This window comes from Apostichopus japonicus, chromosome 1, assembly GCF_037975245.1.
Source record: "Apostichopus japonicus isolate 1M-3 chromosome 1, ASM3797524v1, whole genome shotgun sequence".
Classification (NCBI taxonomy): domain Eukaryota; kingdom Metazoa; phylum Echinodermata; class Holothuroidea; order Aspidochirotida; family Stichopodidae; genus Apostichopus; species Apostichopus japonicus.
This window is the reverse complement of record NC_092561.1, coordinates 13,104,275-13,124,834: the sequence shown is the minus strand read 5'-3', so window position 1 is coordinate 13,124,834 and position 20,560 is coordinate 13,104,275. Positions and strand designations below refer to the sequence as shown.

Below are 20,560 nucleotides of genomic sequence, written 5' to 3'. Positions count from 1 at the left end.
ACCGTGTATAGACCGTGCCTAGGGTAGCATTGTTAGTACATGTAGTGAGTTAAAACTTCCGCTGGGGTTGGCTCACAGCATGTGTTAATAGTCATGTTAGGATTTCATCGCATTTATCTATTTCATTTGTTGTATTCCAGTATCGTGAGTTTGTGATACATGTGTTATATTGTCCGTTATGTTTGTTCCAGCATCTGTATGGTCCAAGGAGTGTAATAAAAATGGTACTATATAGCGATCGGACGTTTTATTTTGTAAGTGACCGTCTTGTGATTGTGGGATGTTGGTGGTCAAGGCCTGTTTCAACTAGACCTAACTATATGAAATTACACAGAGTCACGGTAGTATTTCACCCAGGATTGAACGAGAAACATGGATTTGGAAATTTACTGCTAAATTTGGTTTATTGACAGGATAATTTTTCTGTGTTTGTACTGTTGGATCTTAAAACGAGTAAGTACTAAGTTCAGCTGAAGCTTAGTCATGTTTATGCTACCCTGGTCGATTCTGGCCTGCGTCTTTTTGTAGTTGTTCGATTATGTTGAGTTATGTTTAGTGACATATCATGCATGAGGCATCTTTCACGTCTATTCTTCTGTTCAGTTTGCGGTTTCTTGAGATTAAATTGTATTCCGGAATCGGCAAGCTGCTTGCATGTTCTACAGTATATTGCACTGTATGTAAACGATGCCTCCATTTGAGTGGAAATTTTGAAAATAAAATAGCCCATTTTACTAAATTTTCTGCTTAAAATTGTCTTAAAACTAGTTGTTTACCTTCCTGTGTTCTTGTTTTCAGCTAACAGCTATTTAAAAATTAAAATTTGGAAGTAAAATACAGTACAATTGTTCGCTATCTGAGTATACACAGTACCTATTTCAGCGTTTGATTTCGCGGTATACCAAAGATGACATCACACGGTGACCAGAGGCTACTTTGGGTCAATCTTTGTTTTCAGACATTCCAGAGGTTCATATCACGTGACTACCCAAAATGTCGAGTTTCGTGGCCGTTTTTTGATATGATTATAGTAGGTTTTCGAAGATTTTTTTTACACATGTTGATTATGGGTATGTAAACTACCAAATTAATGGAAAATCCAAACAAAAAAATTGTCTCCATAGTTGGTGTTTAACATTCAAGGATATCTGTTAGTGATATTTTGTGCTTTTCACCAAGGAAAAACGAATCCTATCATCAACATATAGTCGACATCTAGTGTACACAACATGAACACTTTAATGCCATCTACCATCACAAGCAACATCAACAAACTGAATCATGTCACATACAGTGCATGATGTCCAGATGTCAAATTAAAACTTGACTACGATTTTCACAAATTTTCCTCCCTCAACTTTGTTGCAATGAACTGACACTAGTTGAATAAGTAAGTAGTATGTTAAGTTTGAAAACTTGACAATTGAGGGTATTAGAACCGCGCACAATCAGACTAAAGCTGTTCACTGCCCTGGTTGGATTCACACAGAACCATCAACACTACCAGTAGATTTGCTCACCAGAGCAGGGTTTTTAAATGCCTGGTATTTTATGGTATTAACCAGGGCAGTATTTTCAAAAGCCCTGGCATTGTACTGCAACCAATACTGCTTTCCTCTTCTTGCTGGTATTGACATTGAAAGTATCCTTTGGTCCCTTGCCATCCTCTCAATATTCTGGTGGATTCAGAATGAAGAGTCTGTCTTCCTCTCTCTAGCGGATGAAAATTGAGGAAATAATTCAATTTTACCAAATACTTTGCATCACATGAGTTATTTCATATCATATGATAGTGCCTAAGATGCCTGCTCTTGATGGTTTTATTTTGATAATTCAAATAACAGTGTCCATCGATGTTGAAGTATCTTTAAATGTTGTAAAACAGAAAAAAATAAACAATGGTTAATATTTAATATATATATATATATATATTATAAATAGTAATGTATGAACCTTTTGCAAATCTGCACACTTTCTTGAAAATTGTAGAAATTATTCAATCTTTAGCACAAACATACAAGCTCCTTGTCAGGAACATCTCTCTTTATAACTACTTTGAAATAACACTTTTAACTCATATGTATTCTAATTGCCTTAGAATTCTATTTATCACAATAATGATGGGTAAGCATTAGGAAGGGTACTTATTGTTTTAAGGCCTCACCATGCATTCCAAACATACCGATCCCTAACCCTACACTCTTTTGTCGATACTATTGTGTAGTTAATAATCACACAATAATAATGATGTACTTTAGTGCAAAAACTTCCTTGTTCATCAACACACGATCAGTGCATATTATTAAGCTGGCATATTTCCCTGAGCAAATGCATTGGCTTTACTAATGAATAGAGCTATGAACCCCTACACAGTGAACACTTTATAATAGCTATACTTGATACAGCAAAGAGCTAATGACTTGAGGGTACTTGTTAAATGTGTCCCTCCAAAGGCTTGCACTGCTGCGGAAATGTTATTTCAGAGAGAGGGACAGAGCCAGATAGACATATACTGTCAGTAACGGTGCTAGGCATACTGTAGTGATTGTACAAAACACATAGTCCAGCATACAACGTAATGTACAAATATGAACAGAACCCCTGACACCTGCCTGCCTGCCCAAGCATACATCCAACCAATGTTATTTCAGAGAGAGGGAGATAGCCACACAGACATTTACTGTCAGTATTGGTGCTAGGTTTGCTGTAGTGATTGTATAATAGATTCTCATGACTGTAATGTTGTTTACCAAACAATAACTTTTAGATTGTTTAGATTGAATGCATGATGAGGCTATAACAGACAGATTGCATTATCACACCAGCATGATGGAGAGGGCTTAAAGCTTGTGTTTTATAACATTGCCTCATTCATTCAATGACTAGGGCAAGGTCAGAAACTTAACATAACACTTACCTTGATCCATTTGAGGATTTTATTGATGGCTAGAATAGCAACTTGCTTTGTAGTAAGAGGGCTGAATACTGCATACATCTCAAAACCAGTTGTGACCTACAAGTGATAGAACAAGAATAAATTTATATTATTTTCACGCTTTCAGATCACTTCTTAGCACTTTCATAACGTAAGTCAACAATTGTAATGATGACTGTATTGGGCACTTAGTGTATCTGCCATACATCAATCTGGTTCCTGACTTAGAGCAGGTGTACATGAGTTGGTTTAAGTCAATTTATGAAGAAAATTGATAGAAAAATCTGATTTAGATCACAAGCTTGACTTGTGAAGTTTCATTTCAAATATCAAACTATTAAAATTTGAAATTTCCCAGTTTTGATGAATACTAATATGTAAGTGTATGTATGATCATAAGTTGGAGGATGAGCTCAAATACATTACTTTGCTCAAACGTTGACCTTCATATGGTGAAAACATCTAAGGGGAGTCAGATTATACACCTTTTGATATCCAAAGATAACTGCTTGTGCATTGGATATTGAAGAATCTGCAGTACATTTGGTTTAGTTTCAAATGAAATTTTGTTATGATCCCTTTCAAAATAACCTTTGTTTTTGTTGTTTTTTTAATGGCTGCAATGCATTGCTAGACAATAGGGAGTCTAAACCCTACTATTGGTAATTGAGAAATTAGTAAGATGCAGGGGTATACTTAATAAAACTTCACGAGTAGGTCACAAGTCAAGCCTGTGACCTACATAATATTTTTCTATCAATTTCCATCGAAAGTCAGGAACCTGGGATGGAGGTACGAGGAGAATACTTGACAATATCAACTATTGATCTGCATACAATATCAGCTATTAATCTGCAGACAATATCAGCTATTAATCTGCAGACAATATCAGCTATTAATCTGCAGGCAATATCAGCTATTAATCTGCAGGCAATATCAACTATTGATCTGCAGACAATATCAGCTGTTAATCTGCAGACAATATCAGCTATTAATCTGCAGGCAATATCAGCTATTAATCTGCAGACAATATCAGCTATTAATCTGCAGACAATATCAGCTATTAATCTGCAGACAATATCAGCTATTAATCTGCAGACAATATCAGCTATTAATCTGCAGAAAATATCAGCTATTAATCTGCAGACAATATCAGCTATCAATCTGCAGGCAATATCTGCGATAAAGCTGCAGACAATATCAACTGTTAATCTGCAGGCAATATCAGCTATAAATCTGCTTACAATATCTGCTATTAATCTGCAGACAATATCACCTAATAAACTGCAGACAATATCAGCTGTTAATCTGCAGACAATATCTGCTATTAATCTGCAGACAATATCGACTGTTAATCTGCAGGCAATATCAGCTATTAATCTGCATACAATATCAGCTATTAATCTGCAGACAATATCTGCTATTAATCTGCAGGCAATATCTGCTGTTAATCTGCAGGCAATATCAACTGTTAATCTGCAGACAATATCAGCTATTAATCTGCAGGCAAAATCAACTGTTAATCTGCAGACAATATCAGCTATTAGTCTGCATACAATATCAGCTATTAATCTGCAGACAATATCAGCTATTAATCTGCAGGCAATATCTGCTATTAATCTGCAGATAATATCAGCTCTTAATCTGCAGGCAATATCAGCTGTTAATCTGCAGACAATATCAGCTCTTAATCTGCAGGCAATATCAGCTATTAATCTGCAGACAATATCAGCTATTAATCTGCAGAAAATATCAGCTATTAATCTGCAGACAATATCAGCTATTAATCTGCACCAGGGAACCAACGTATGGATTCCTCACCATCTGAGTTCCATAAACTAAGCTTCCATATCAAGCAAGCATATGTATAGTAAATTGATAATTAAGAATTAATGTATTAATGCTGAAGACTGAAGTAGATATCTAATTTGAAGATATGTAATATGAAGATATGTAATTAGTAATAACAAAGATATGTAATTTGTAATAAAGAAGATATGTAATTTGGAATTGCATTCCTTTAAAGCAAAACACTCACTTGGTACATAAGGGACATATTTTCTTCCTGTGGCCTGTACATCTGCATGTGCTCATTACTTTACTGTTTTGGGAAATATCAAACCTGCAGTGTGTATGTTTATATAGACTAACGAACTTACCCATCCAAGTACACTTTCATGAGCTCCAACATAGAATAGAATTTTGAGCGGCCTTGCTTGGTTATGAACTTTCTGGTGTACAAACCTATACAAAGAATATAACCTGCAGGAACAAAATATGAAAAGTTTAAGCAACCAACAGAGTTCAGCTACTGTAGGAATAATAACATTGAATCATTAACAGTGGTAAGTACAGCTACTTTAGGAATAATAACATTGAATCATTAACAGTGGTAAGTACAGCTACTTTAGGAATAATAACATTGAATCATTAACAGTGGTAAGTACAGCTACTTTAGGAATAATAACATTGAATCAGTAACAGTGGTGTGTAACAGCTACTATATAGGAAATCTTAACACTGCATCAGTTACAGTGGTGTGCAACAGCTACTATAGGAATAATAACATTGAATCTGTAACAGTGGTGTGAACAGCTATTATAGGAATAATAACATTGAATCTGTAACAATGGTGAATAACAGCTACTTTAGGAATAATAACATTGAATCATTAACAGTGGTAAGTACAGCTACTTTAGGAATAATAACATTGAATCAGTAACAGTGGTGTGTAACAGCTACTATAGGAAATCTTAGCACTGCATCAGTTACAGTGGTGTGAACAGCTATTATAGGAATAATAACATTGAATCTGTAACAATGGTGAATAACAGCTACTTTAGGAATAATAACATTGAATCAGTAACAGCACTGTGTACAGCTACTGTAGGAATAATAACATTAAATCAGAAACAGTGCTGTGTACAGCAACTACAGGAATAAAAAATATTAAAAAATTCCGAGTTACCAAACAGAGTATAAAAAGATGCCAACTAGAAACTAGAAGCACTTTAGAATTCTCATGTCATACAATTTTTAATACAGAAATTATGTAATTTATAACCCAGAGCTTCCAAGTCTGATCAAAGAAAACTGTAATAATTGACTGAACACAGAACATAAACACATAGGTTTTTTGAAGTAGATAATTTATCACCCTGCACAACCCATTTACCAAAGTTCTGAACAATTTTGTTCAGAACCTTGAAAATTAACAAACTTTATAAAAACAATAACTAGAGAAATGGAATGAACTGTCTAAAGCTATGAACTGTTTTGATACCTGTGCTCAATAAAAAGAAAACAATCTGATTAAAACTACCTTTCTTGTTCCTCGGGTTCAGAGTAGGGGGCTCCCCATGACGGTGATGTGAATTGGGCGGTACTCTTGTTTTTGTAAAGAAAGTGTCTAAGTTCTCCTACTCCAACCTCTTGGCAGGTATAACTTCCAGTTTTAATAGCGCGCTTGATGGCAGCAAGGCAATTGTACTTCCTTAATTTCTGGAGTAAAATGAAATACAATGACATGGCATACTCACAGCTGAAAACACTCAGTTTACTGGGCTTGACAAATTAATTCTTATTACATATGTATATTACAACTACCTTTCATTGGGACATTGTCACAACTATGCTTCAGTGATGCTGCACAACAATGTCTTTACTACCCTCAGCTTGTCACAGAGGTATCATGCTGGAGCAGGATGGAGAAACTCTTGTTGTATCACAAGGGATAGACGTTAAAGCAAACATGACAAGGAATAAGCAGTTTGTCACAGAGGTATCATGCTGGAAGATGGATTAACTCTTGTTGTATCACAAGTGACAGACATGAAGCAAACATGACAAGAAATAAGCAGCTTGTCACAGAGGTATGGTGCTGGAGGAGGATGGACAAACTCTTGTTGCATCACAAGGGACAGACATGCAAGCAAACATGACAAGGCATAAGCAGCTTGTCTCAGAGGTATGATGCTGGAGGAGGATGGACAAACTCTTGTTGCATCACAAGGGACAGACATGCAAGCAAACATGACAAGGAATAAGCAGCTTGAAATAAACAAGTGTTCCACAAATCAACCCAATAGTTGGAGATGAATTGAGCCGTTTAGCCATTGGGTTTACTCAACTAAGAACAAGTAAAGTTAGGTACCCTGGTCAAGTTGATGCAATGAAATAGAAGTATTTGTTTCATTTCACTTCCACATTTTAGGGTTACACTGCCAGAAGCATGTTTACATTGAACATTACCATCCATGAATTCAAGAAAAACAATGCAGTCGTCCGCTGCCATATTTTAGATATTGTGTGATGAAAATAAACGATAAATGATGAATTTTTTCCTTTCCACAATTCTTCCTTTCTAAGCTTATATTGTAAGTCAATGCAAGATTCTGGTGGACTTAATGAAAGACAATACAAATGGTTAACAACAGCATCTTAATACACAAATATGCATCATACATATGGTTAATAATATAATGGTTAACAACAGCTTCTAAAGACACAAATATGCATCATACATATGGTTAATAATACAAACTGTTAACAGCTTCTCAATACACAAATATGCATCATACGTATTGTTAATTATAATACAAATGGTTCACAGCAGCTTCTAAATACACAGATATGCATCATACATATGGTTAATAATACAAATGGTTAACAACAACTTCTTTGGTCTTTTTCAAGTAGTTCTTTGTTTCATTTTGTTTTCCTGCTTTTCTCTTCAATAGCTTTGGTTTCAAATGGGGCACAACATGCCTTTGAGATTGTGTTTTGGTTGAATAAGTACTGCAAGAATTGCCCATGGCATCTTTTTCGATGGAAAATAATACAGGGCTCACTTAATAATCTTTGAAATTTACCTCTACTATTTTCTGTTTACAGTTTTCCATTTCTTTAAATGCCATCTGGTCCACGGTAAGAAGTAAGAGGCAGGCAGGACTGTGGTCTAGGTATGATATATGAGAGTAGAGGTAACCACTGCTGTCAAAGTTAGGAAGACATATAGGAACCCACGAATCAGACGTCTCAAAAGCTGACGATGCCTTCAGTAGATTTATCACCAGATGTAAATCTAGGAAAAGCAAAAAGAAAAAGATCAGTCACAAGAAATGAAAAACATATCTACTAGTCTTAATCTAAGAATATGGTTTACGGTCATAACCATAAACGTAGGAGCCCAATTTGATTTGGGGGGGGGGGGGGGGCTGTAACGACTTGCCCGAAAAATATAACCAACATATTATCGTACATATCATATAGTCATTCATCGGTTATTACATAGCATGCCAATTACATACAATCATTTGCCGTGTTATTACCCCTCCATATTGGTTATCATGTTTGGTCAAGTCGTTACAATAATCAAGATAATAATAATATCAGTTTAACCATTGGAAAGCACATTGCAATTTAGTTTTCTTTCAGTAGGTGCCCGAAAAATTCTCAGCATATTGCCCGAATTTTCACAAAAATTATTTGGATTGGGGCTGCAGCCCCAACCCCACCCCCAGCCCCCCCCCCCCCCGCCTGCTACACCTATGATCATAACTAATATAGCACAAATTAGTGGCATATTAAACCTGTTAAACCACTACCAGAGAATCAGTTGAGTTAGTGAATTTGTGGCCATATTATAAATGAGAACATTTAACCGTAGTAGAGCACACAAGGTATATAAGTGTTGACCACTACTCACTAAATGTCATATGTTCTTTCATTAATGTGGACCTACATGTTTATCAACTATCAAGTTCATTCATGCTGTACTATGGATGTTGTATGTGTTTCAAGGTTTTAAGACTTGAGACTTTTGCTGAACTCAGATGACCTTTGAACATCACAGAAATGATATGGTTCTTGTACTTACAAATGTGGATCTAATAACCAAGTATATTTAATCAATTCAATCTTTGCATGTAAAGTTCCTATGGTACATGCCTTTTATGATGTAACATTTGAAACTATAGATGCATTTGGCCAAAGTGAAAGGCAACCAGCTGTGATGTCATACATCCACAATAACTGTTTTGTCTCCTTCTTAATTTCTATGCAAATTCTACTTCAACATTAGATCCACCATTATGTGATATCACCACAATGACTTAGTACTTAGATACAAAATGAGACCCATTCACTTTATATATCAATATATCAGAAATAACGGGTAAAGTAGGGAATTGTATGTAACTGTCTGTACCAATTTAGATCATGTTTTGGTCTTATCTGTTAAATTTTATTTATGCCTGAACCATTTTTTTTACTGCTGGTGTCAATATGAGCCTTGCCTTCAAGGAGAATTATTGAGGGACTTTACTGATGGGGGGTCACAGTTAAAACCATACTTGATATACCAATACATTTTATTTCAGTTGTTTTCTAAATGTTTATAAACAAATCAACACTAAAACAGCATTCACAGATGTCCTTCAAACTTAATTAAACCTCCATTTAGGCAAACCAAGATGATAATATGATAACATCAATTTGACAGTTTCTTTATCTTTCTTTATCGGTGCATTTAAGTTATGTGCAGAGACTGTTTAACCCTCAGATGGGAAAGAGATATGAATAATAATAAGACTGTTTTACCCGCGCACCGGGAAAGAGAAGAGAAATTAGAGAGATTTTTTACCAGCACAATGGAAAAAGAAGAGGATAATAAACAGACTATTTTACCTGCTGGATGGAGGATGTATTTCTTCATGTGTACTAGCGTCACTAATTGACCATCAGCTATAAGAATTGCAAACACTAAATCCTGAAAAAGGAGAAGAAAAAGGAACAAATTTACGGTATTTAACTTATGTTTTGAAAATATATGCTTTTCCAAACTGCATATATAGTGCAACCTAATGTTAGAAATCAGCATAAAATTGTTTCAATTGACAATGAATAAGTACAGTGCAATGATCTCTTCAGTTAGTATAATCTTGTGATTTTCATTTCTAGAATGTATTTGTCCTCCTATCGATTTGACATAAACAACAAAATGCCTGAAGAGAGAACACACCATAATCACTAAGTATGTAAAACTTATACACACAAAATCACATTAACATAACATCACATAAATCAGGGATGTACCCAGGATTTCCTGAGTGCCAGGTATACTAATCACCATCCTGGGGGAGGGGTCTAAGGGGTAGGGGGTGTCCCCTCCCCTTTGAGAAATTTTTCGATATTTGAAGGTGCTCAGATGCCAAATGCTGGCACTTGTGAGGCTTTATAAGCACATACACTAGGTTTGTTAACAATTTACATTTTTTAATTATTTTTTAAGTGAAATATATTACGTACCTGGTAAAAGTTATTAGTTTGTTTCAAAGAGATTTACGAGGGACCGATTGAGAGCCGTAAGTAATGTTTCTCGGATGCGTAACTGATGCATTATTAGTCTGTATGATTTTGGCATAGGCTAGGCCCAATTTATGTTGAATATATTGTAAGGAATGTCCGGATTTTAGATGAAAATAGTGCTGGGTGGGATTCAAGATTTTTAAGACAGTGCTGGGAGGTAATTTTTAGTGCTGGGCTGAGCCTCCCAGTGCCGCCCAGGATGGGCACATCCCTGATAAATATAACCTTTAATATTCAAACAGTAACTAAATTACTATGCCAGAGACTTAAACTATGTTACTATTGATAAGGTTACCATCAACACATATTCAAACATTTCAGGGTGTGGGGAAGAGGGGGGAGGGGGGTTGGAAGAAACACATGAGGACAGAGTCATAGCTCTTGTTTGCTAGTAGAAACACTATCAATGAAATGGAAGGAGGTACACATTGAAAGCTGTTTTCTCAAATGTATCAAGTTATATTAAAACCTGTTGCATACTGCAGCAATAAACTAAGTACAATAAATGACATCATAACTCCTGTTATTATCAAGGATGAGCCTGGGGTAAAAAAATCACGTAACTTTGCAAGAATTGCGGTATAGTATAATAGTTTTTGTCCCCGAGGTAGAAAAGAACTCACGGATATTCCGCGAATTCGCGGAAAAAGCTCATGCCTGTATTGTGCAAAAATATCTCTGTTCTCCCTTCACCTACCTTGATCTTTGCACTCTGCATGCTTTGACCTATGACATCTCTAACTGAAACATCCAGAGGGAGCCCTCGGACTGCTGACAGCAAAAAGCAAGGGTCTGTATCCATTAAATCTGCTAGACTATTTAGAAATTTTTCAGTGCCTGAAGAGAAATTGGCAAATGACTAACATGAAAATGAAATCCAATTTAACTGAAAATTGTAACTCTGGGCCTGGAATTGTTCAAATCAATGACCAGTTTTGTGTGTTCAAGTTTGGCTTGAAATGAATACACATCACCTCCAAGGGGAATTGCCAAGTTTATTAATAAATGAGATATAAAAAGTCCATTTTCGTTAATTTGTGTTGTACAAAATGTGTCCTGACAGAACTAATTATTAAATGTAAATATAAAAATATTTAATAATAATAAATATGTAAATATTTGATACATGGATTCTGCCCCTTTAAAGTAATACGCTGTCCCTGTTTGGTACCATTTCTTATAACTCGTGATAAACAAAGATTGAGAGCTTTCATAAAGTATTACATGCTAAGATTTTTAAGTTGGATTGTATTACAGATAATGTTAACAGTGCAGCTAAAAGTGAATTTATCAGACTCACCAGGAGTATTCATAGGGACAGTTAACACCCTCTTAATAAAGAACTGAAATCTCTTTGTCAACAAACTAACCTATAATTTACAAAATTGTGCAATAAAACCTAAATATAGGGTTCAAATTTTCAAAAAGTCGTTTGTATACAGAGCATCAATATTTATTCAAAATGGTATTTTAAATGATTTGATTTGATATAATGGATCTTTATTTATATTTTCTTATTATTCCCAGTTGACTAACATTTTGAAAACTGATGATTGTGTTACTAACAATAAAAAGCCTTCCTTTTTTTCTTTTCCTTCTCTTTTTTTTTTTTATTGCCTTTCACTGCATTTATATTTGTTGTAATTTATGTAACAACTTTTTATACTCCGCTTTTTAAAAATGGTATTTTATGATATTTATACTGGAATAAAAGAAACTGAAACTGAAGTGATAAAGACAGTGGCAAGTGGCAAGACTAGTGGCAAGACTAGTGGCAAGAAGGTGGCAGTCATATGATTGCTGAACTAACTTAACATCAGTAGTCTGAGATGGTACTCAGCTAAGTGAGGGGTAATGAAAGTCAGGCTGAGCCTGAAACTGAACCTGAAGTGATAAAGACAATGGCTAGTGGCAAGACTAGTGGCAAGACTAGTGGCAGTCATATGATTGCTGAACTAACTTTACATCAGTAGTCTGATATGGTACTCAGGTAGTGAGTGATAAAGAAAGTCTAGTGGCAAGAAAACATTTAAACAACAATTTTGACTTTCCAAACAACTTTTTTGGAACTGACAGGAATATTGGATTTGATCATAAAATACTACCAGAAGCATTTCATTAAATGTCTTCTGTGGATATTCACCTGAGAGTAACCTCCGTAGGTCGTAATTCCTCCTCTGTTCAAAGATCTTTGTGAGTTGCGTGTGTGTTAGGACACTCAGAATCTGGTTGTGCATATACCGTAATTGTAATAAAAGCTGCAACAAGAAAGAGTGAAAACAAGCTTACATCCACTAATATGCTATTTATAGAATAGTTATTACTTAATGCTACTGATGGTGTTTACACTGATCACATGTCTGGTGCTATAAGTATCCCAGCATAAAATATAGTGGTTGTGTGCTGGATTATTGTAACAACAGATGCTTTGTGGTGCGAGGAAGCCTACAAAGATCAACGTCTTGTCTAATATAAAACTACTTCACAACTTAACTTTTACTTCTTTCATTCTACCTGATAATTTCCATATAATATTCTATCACTCTCATCCAGTGCTTAGAATATTCAACAGTTGACCAAACTATTCTGTGCAGGTACAAAGGTCAAAGCCTTTAGTCAGATCGAATAGACAAGCTACAGTATTTGAGGGAACCACAATGCAAAGCTGAACTGCAGCTTCCATGATGTACAAGTAGTGAACTGGGAAATTATAAAATATTGAGTAAAGTAATGGTGGACTAGAATAGGGTTTGAACTAGTACTCTCAGCAATACAAGTCCTGTGAACCATTCTAGCAAAAAAATCTCTCTGCTTTTCTCTGACCTGAAATGACCTTTGACCTTCACGACAAACACCAACATGGAAGAACTCATAGAGAGGCCCATATTTTCTAGGTATGAGATCTAACAAAGCTGGACTTATTCAATGTACTGTACAACATCAGTTTGCAAAATTTATATCATTGCTGACCTCATATGTCTGTTAACCTCCACTAGAAGAACTAGATGGCTCAAATTCTAGAAGATACATCTACAGTACCTGCCAAGTATGAGATTCATCCCTGCTAAATTTAGCTTGTTTAACCGATTTTCAAAATTTGCCATCCATTGACCCCAAATGACCCCCTCAATAGCCAAAACAGCTAAGAATTATTTAACTTAAGAGCTTTTACACACTATGTTCATGTTTGCAAAATCATGCAAGCTACGCATGCTGACTGATCATAACATACACACTACACACCATCTTCATCACCATCACCACCACGAACACCACCACCACCACCACCACCACCACCACCACCACCATCATCATCATCATCATCATCATCATCATCATCATCATCATCATCATCATCATCATCATCATCATCATCATCATCATCAGCATCATCAGCATCATCATCATCATCATCATCATCATAATCAGCATCATCAGCATCAGCATCATCATCATTATAACCATTGCATTAACTCCTAGCTCTTTGAATTCTGTGAGTAATCAAAACAAACATTCTTTGCCTTATCAATACTGGATCTACACTGACCTGCTGTTGTGATTCACCTGTAGAGGCGGCTGCCACAAGAATTAGTGGCGGCCGTAGAAGGAATACAATGAGATGACCACCAGCTACCACTGACCTAGAAACAAATAAAAAATACTTGTGTTCAATGCTACTCATCAAAGTTCAGACTTTAAATCATTTAATTCCCTTTAGATCTTCAAGAATTTTTGTCTCAGAGCCCATGCACTTTTTATTCACTAAAGTTCCAGATATTAAAATTGCAGCTTCAAAATGAGGACATCACATTTGGCCTCTCGATGAAACTAGCATCCTTCAAACAGAGAGGACATTGGCATCTCCGACCAGCGAGCCTCTAGACAGTTTGGCCAATCCTCCTCTGGGTGAGTCAGGACAAAGTGATGGCTAGACAATATCCATTTCAAAATGTTCAAATCGTTAATAGATATGAACGGACTAATTAACATGAAGTTTTTGTTGGCAATATCATATTCGTAATAAGGCACAATTAAAGCAACTGTAATGCAGCCTTTAAGGATATCAAACCTTGGAGCACTGTAGTGTATTTCAGACACAAACTAACTGTAAATATGCCAACCAAAAGTCTGTATCATAAAAAACTAAGTGACCATTGTGTAATACAAATATTGCTTATACATCTTACATTTGCTGATTTATGTAATAAAATTCCGTTTGGTGTGGATCAAAAGTACAAACAAAGTGACAATCGCCCCCAAAAATTAATAATCCCTGAAAGAAGCAACAAAATAATATAACTCACCGAAGGCAATCTTTATCATCTAGCACGAAAGAAATTAAGGCCTGGATTACACCCATTAGTGTCACTAGTTTATCTTCATTGCCATATCTATGTATGCACAGAAAACATCATATTATTAGCTGCATTAACAACAACAAAACAACTGAACAATTGTAAGTAACAGCTCACAGTTAGTAAGGCTAATCTAACAGCCTGCCTGCCTGGATTACACCCATTAGTGTCACTAGTTTATCTTCATTGCCATATCTATGTATGCACAGAAAACATCATATTATTAGCTGCATTAACAACAAAAAAACTGAACAATTGTAAGTAACAGCTCACAGTTAGTAAGGCTAATCTAACAGCCTGCCTGCCTGGATTACACCCATTAGTGTCACTAGTTTACCTTCATTGCCATATCTATGTATGCACAGAAAAACATAATATTAGCTGCATTAACAACAACAAAACAACTGAACAATTGTAAGAAACAGTTCACAGTTCATAAAGCTAATCTAACAGCCTGCCTGCCTGGATTACACCCATTAGTGTCACTAGTTTACCTTCATTGCCATATCTATGTATGCACAGAAAAACATCATATTAGCTGCATTAACAACAAAACAGCTGAACAATTGTAAGAAACAGCCCCAGTTAGTAAAGCCAATCTAACAGCCTGCCTGCCTGGATTACACCCATTAGTGTCACTAGTTTACCTTCATTGCCATATCTATGTATGCACAGAAAAACATCATATTAGCTGCATTAACAACAATACAACTGAACAATTGTAAGTAACAGCTCCAGTTAGTTAAGCTAATCTAACAGCCTGCCTGCCTGGATTACACCCATTAGTGTCACTAGTTTATCTTCATTGCCATATATATGTATGCACAGAAAAACATCATATTATCTGCATTAACAACAACAAAACAACTGAACCATTGTAAGTAACAGCTCCCAGTAAGCAAAGCCAAACTAACAGCCTGCCTGCCTGGATTACACCCATTAGTGTCACTAGTTTATCTTCATTGCCATATATATGTATGCACAGAAAAACATCATATTATCTGCATTAACAACAACAAAACAACTGAACCATTGTAAGTAACAGCTCCCAGTAAGCAAAACCAATCTAACAGCCTGCCTCACTAAAACATATATGCTGTAGACTGTGGTTTGTTTTAACCACAGCAAGTCTTCAAACCTGACATATAAAACTCTGATTCTGTTTGGTGGCATGACATAATTTTGGGACATGGATCAATGGAAAATAGCTCAAATGGTAGTATACCACAGCGAATATAGTTTTAAATATTTTTTGTATAATCATTTCTGGATGAATAGTTGTATAGTATGGGTACCTGGGTACACAGTTATGTATGCCTAACTGAGGATAGAGACTGAAGCAACCCTTCAGTGTAACACTGCTGTTATTATGCTTACCTTCAGTGTGACACTACTATTAGTATGCTTACCTGGAGTGTTACACTACTGTAAGTATGCTTACCTGGAGTATAACACTACTGTTAGTATGCTTACCCGGAGTGTAACACTACTGTAAGTATGCTTACCTGGAGTATAACACTACTGTTAGTATGCTTACCCGGAGTGTAACACTGTTGTTAGTATGCTTACCTGGAGTATAACACTACTGTTAGTATGCTTACCCGTACTGTAACACTGTTGTAAGTATGCTTACCTGGAGTATAACACTACTGTTAGTATGCTTACCCGTAGTGTAACACTGTTGTAAGTATGCTTACCTGGAGTGTAACACTACTGTTAGCATGCTTACCTGGAGCTAAACACTGCTGTTATTATGCTTACAGTACCAGGAGTGCAACACTGCTGTTATTATGCTTACAGTACCAGGAGTGCAACACTGCTGTTATTATGCTTACCTGGAGTGTAACATTGCTGTTAGTTTGCTTACCTGGAGTTAAACACTGCTGTTATTATGCTTACAGTACCAGGAGTGCAACACTGCTGTTATTATGCTTACCTGGAGTGTAACATTGCTGTTAGTTTGCTTACCTGGAGTATATAGGTTTGCCTGCTTCACTGAGAATAAAGATGTGTTTCTTGTGTTTCTTCCATTTCATACTGTGGACATCTGTATAACAATGAAAGAAAAACAAAACAAATGCAAATGCAAATGAAAATGAAAGAATTCAGTTTAGTCAGGTTAATTGTTTTCCAAACAAAAAAAACCCTTTGAGATACATCAAATGCATCAATATTCTTTTATTATTGATAAATTTATACAAGATATCTGATATCTTCCAGAAGTGTGTGAACTGCTGTTTCCTTAGATAGTGGGAGTATAAATCCTACTTCAATTCCATATTAAATTATCCTATAGTTATTAATTCTTCCCTATTTGGAAGCTTCTTCCTGGACAACCCAGCAGGGATTCCCACAAGTGAAAATATAGCTTGTATCGATCATGTTAGCTCAGTGGTTAATGTCTGTGCCTTTCAATCAAGATCCCGAGTTCAAGTCACTCCAAGATTAATGTATGTCATTCTGTTACAGAGTTGTTGACAATTTATAATCATGGCCGTTAATATATGAATCTAAGAGACTGACTTTGGTCAGCTTGCGGCTTTGATAAGCCAATGATGGCTTCTTCGCGAGTTCCTGCTTGCAGGAGGATCTAAAATACATACAAAGAGCTCACATAACTCCCACTAAGTACCTCAATCTATTCAATATCCCTTTAGTTTTCCGAGATATAATAACTCTATTTCTGCAGCCGCTCACCATTTCAGACTTTGTCACCATTTGCATCACTCCCCACTGGATTTTGAATTGCAAACTTACCAATTTTATTAACAAGTTTATTAAACTGAAACACAAAACTAATTCTAAGTATACCCTGGTTGATGTTTAAACCACTGGTCACACAACACTACCTTCTTCTATCCTAACGTCAGTGGTTGTCTCCACCTTCTGCAGGACGCTTCCACTTCGTACCCTTTGCTCTTCTGCCTCTTGTCCCTCGGTAAACACATCTGCATCATTTGATAAATGTTCCTTGCCATCCTCAACATGGTTCACATCAGTGCTTACATCCTGGAAGGAAACAAGATGAACACCAAACAATCGTAGTGAATAATCAGAGATTGTAACGAGTACTGTATTTGGATTACGATATTTCCTCTTTCATTGCACTGATTCTGATCATAAATTAAAAACCATTCTGTAGGCCTCTAAACATTTCAGACCAGGTTTTTAACACATCACCAAAACAAGTGCAACTTTATGTACAGTATGAATGTCATTAATGACTACTTCAATGGACAAACCGACAGAGCTGTGAATGAGCTTGCAAATATCTTCACTAGGATAATGACACCTTCTGCCTCTAAGCACAGGTAGACAAGGTCTAATCAACCTACTTACAACCATTCTAACTCAAAACTTGTGAGGCATTCCGTGTGTTATGTAAACAAGATACAGAACAAGTAGCACTGAGACCTAAAATAAATGACCTGAAATAAATGATGTACTTTGTGTTAAAGTACATACAGTATGCAAGGCGCCAAGATTACATTGACAAGTCTGTGATAAATCGATTACGTTCACAGAATCACTAAAATATTTTAAGGGCTGCAGTTTACTGATGTTTTCTCTCAGTTGTAAATCCCATGCTTTGGGGGAGGTGGAGATGGGGGGTGTGGGGTCATGTACGAGATAAATAAAAGTGTTTCTTTAAATTTACAAGAACACTAATGATGGACAACGGTACCTCTTTATTTCCACTAGAGTTACTTTTCTCCAGATTACTTTCTTTACTGTCTGAAGTGGTTGTATGTGTGCTTTCAACAATCTCTGCAATTACACCGCTGGGATGTCTTGGTCGTACATCATCAGCCTCATAACTGTAGTCTTCTTCGAGATCTTTAAAAGAATCTGTGGTCACTAGCCCAGGATTGTTGCTGCACATGAGAAATCATGGAACTTCTTACTTAATTCAATAGTGATCAAAATTTCATAGATGGTAATAGATTTAAATATCAATTGCTGTAGACGGAACAAGTGTATGATAATTTGGCTATATTCTTCGGTTTCTGCAGGGAGAGTCCAAGGGCTTTCATGGCCTGAACTGCATTTGCACCTGTTGTGTGGCCTTTCTACCAAAGTTTTCTTAAAATTTCCCAAGTGCTGGCCTTCATTGACTCAGTCACCATCATCATATATATTACGGTACAGTATATGACGTAGGCATGACCCAGCTTTGTACTAACATTGCCTCAAGAAAGATCTGCAATGGATATGATGTATTATCATAAAAATTCAATATGAAATCATTAAAATAAAGTAATTCTGTAAAGCAATTTGCAGCAGGGCTATACCCAAAAGGGGGCACTGTAAATATGTAAACTTTCGCTTACATGGATTTCAATACAGTTTTGCCAAGGACAACTTAAGTTTGGGTTGCCAGATATATACTAAAGACTAATAACGACCAAAGCTACTATTACTAATCAGTCAAAACAATTGGCTATGCTCTTAGTCTTACATTACATTCCCACTGGCTGAGAAATAAAGGAGACCCACTTGGATTTTATTGTAGTACTTAATCTGGTCTCTAAATATTTCCAATAACATAGCCTACTATAGTATATTATGCAGTTACTTTGTTAGCTTCTAGCCTTTTCCTTTACTATAGCCTACAGCCTGTGCTGTGTAGATGTTAGCCCTTGCATACCGTACATTGAGAGCTCCTGGAGCTATATGTATATCTCGTTATATAGCTTAGCCTTATCAGCACCATGTTTTCTTTCTTTTATTGTTGCCAGACCTTACAAGGCATGCAGTGGGCTATGTAGCCTAAGTAAGGCCTATTTGTGATGATTGTTTGACTGAAAGTACTATAGGCCTACAGTAGGCTTAGGCCCTAGGCATGCCTAGCCTAGAGCCTACACAGTATACACCTTCCAGTTTCCAGGCATAGGGAGCGCTACTGTAGCCTATCTTAAGGTAAGGCAAGTCTCGTGTCTGATCTGCACAAAAACAGCCTAGGCCTAAGTTTTGCTACAACTAAGTTAGGGTTTCCTAGTACTAGCTAGTAGTAGTGGTAGAGTAGTGATATACCGTAGCCTAGCCTAGTACTAGGTGCCACTGTCCACCGGAAATTAATCATAGGTCTAACTAGGGTTACCGCAGTATACAATTGACTGAGTAATTACCTTTCTCCAGGAGAATACGCTTGTACATCCGGATTCTGGTGACTTGGAACAGACGTTGCCATATCTTTGAATCATTATTCAACCGTGCAGCTTGTTCGTCCTTTTCTACCTTAGTTTAGTGCTTAGGCTAGGCACGTACTGACGAAAGTAATCACGCAAGTAGTCAGTGGCAAAGTTGTCAAAGTGTACAACAGGCTGTTGAAATTCACTAACACAAGTGTATAAAGGCTAGCGTACCGGTATGCTGAGCCGTATGCATGTTTGCCTAGACGTTCAACATTGAAGCATAGCGCCATCAATTATGTTTGATTGCCCTCGAAAAAAAAAAAGAGTGTGAATTGACCATAGAAATTGAAAAGGATGGAATTGACGTAACAAATGTTCTTTAACATTCTAAATTCGACCATTTAGCTCTCTACATTGTTCTGTGATCGTGTATTTCTTTAACCAAGTCAGACAAGGCAGATTGGAACAAAATTTGCTACCTGCTCAAGAACCTAGCCAGCTGCGCATGGGCATTAAAATAAGGTGACCAGACGTCACCGATTTCGGGGACAGTCCCCGATCCCAATGTTTCGTCAGACAAAATATCCCAGATTTAAAAAGTACTTGAAATTTTAAGATACGACGTTTTATCCACAACAGCTTTAGAAATGTTGCAATATCTATCTTCCTGCCCGTTATACCTTTAATTACACGCCACCAAACAAACTTAGATGTTCACTAATACCTCACACAGACGATCGCAGTGATCGAAATAAATAATAATAATA

General features: G+C 36.3%; 1 protein-coding gene across 1 annotated transcript; it reads right to left on the bottom strand.

Annotated features, from left to right (window-relative positions):
- Nucleotides 1–1,584: 1,584 nt before the first annotated feature.
- On the bottom strand, nt 1,585–19,975 carry LOC139967871 (protein SAND-like). Its single transcript, XM_071972039.1, has 14 exons — nt 19,788–19,975; nt 18,344–18,533; nt 17,508–17,667; nt 16,627–16,705; nt 14,608–14,694; nt 13,851–13,944; nt 12,447–12,561; nt 11,001–11,140; nt 9,623–9,704; nt 7,807–8,018; nt 6,258–6,436; nt 5,095–5,197; nt 2,918–3,013; nt 1,585–1,713 (listed from the first exon to the last, which is right to left on the bottom strand). Exons 1-14 carry the CDS (start codon nt 19,847–19,849, stop codon nt 1,669–1,671), a joined length of 1,644 nt encoding a protein of 547 aa, XP_071828140.1. The 5' UTR covers nt 19,850–19,975; the 3' UTR covers nt 1,585–1,668.
- Nucleotides 19,976–20,560: the final 585 nt, after the last annotated feature.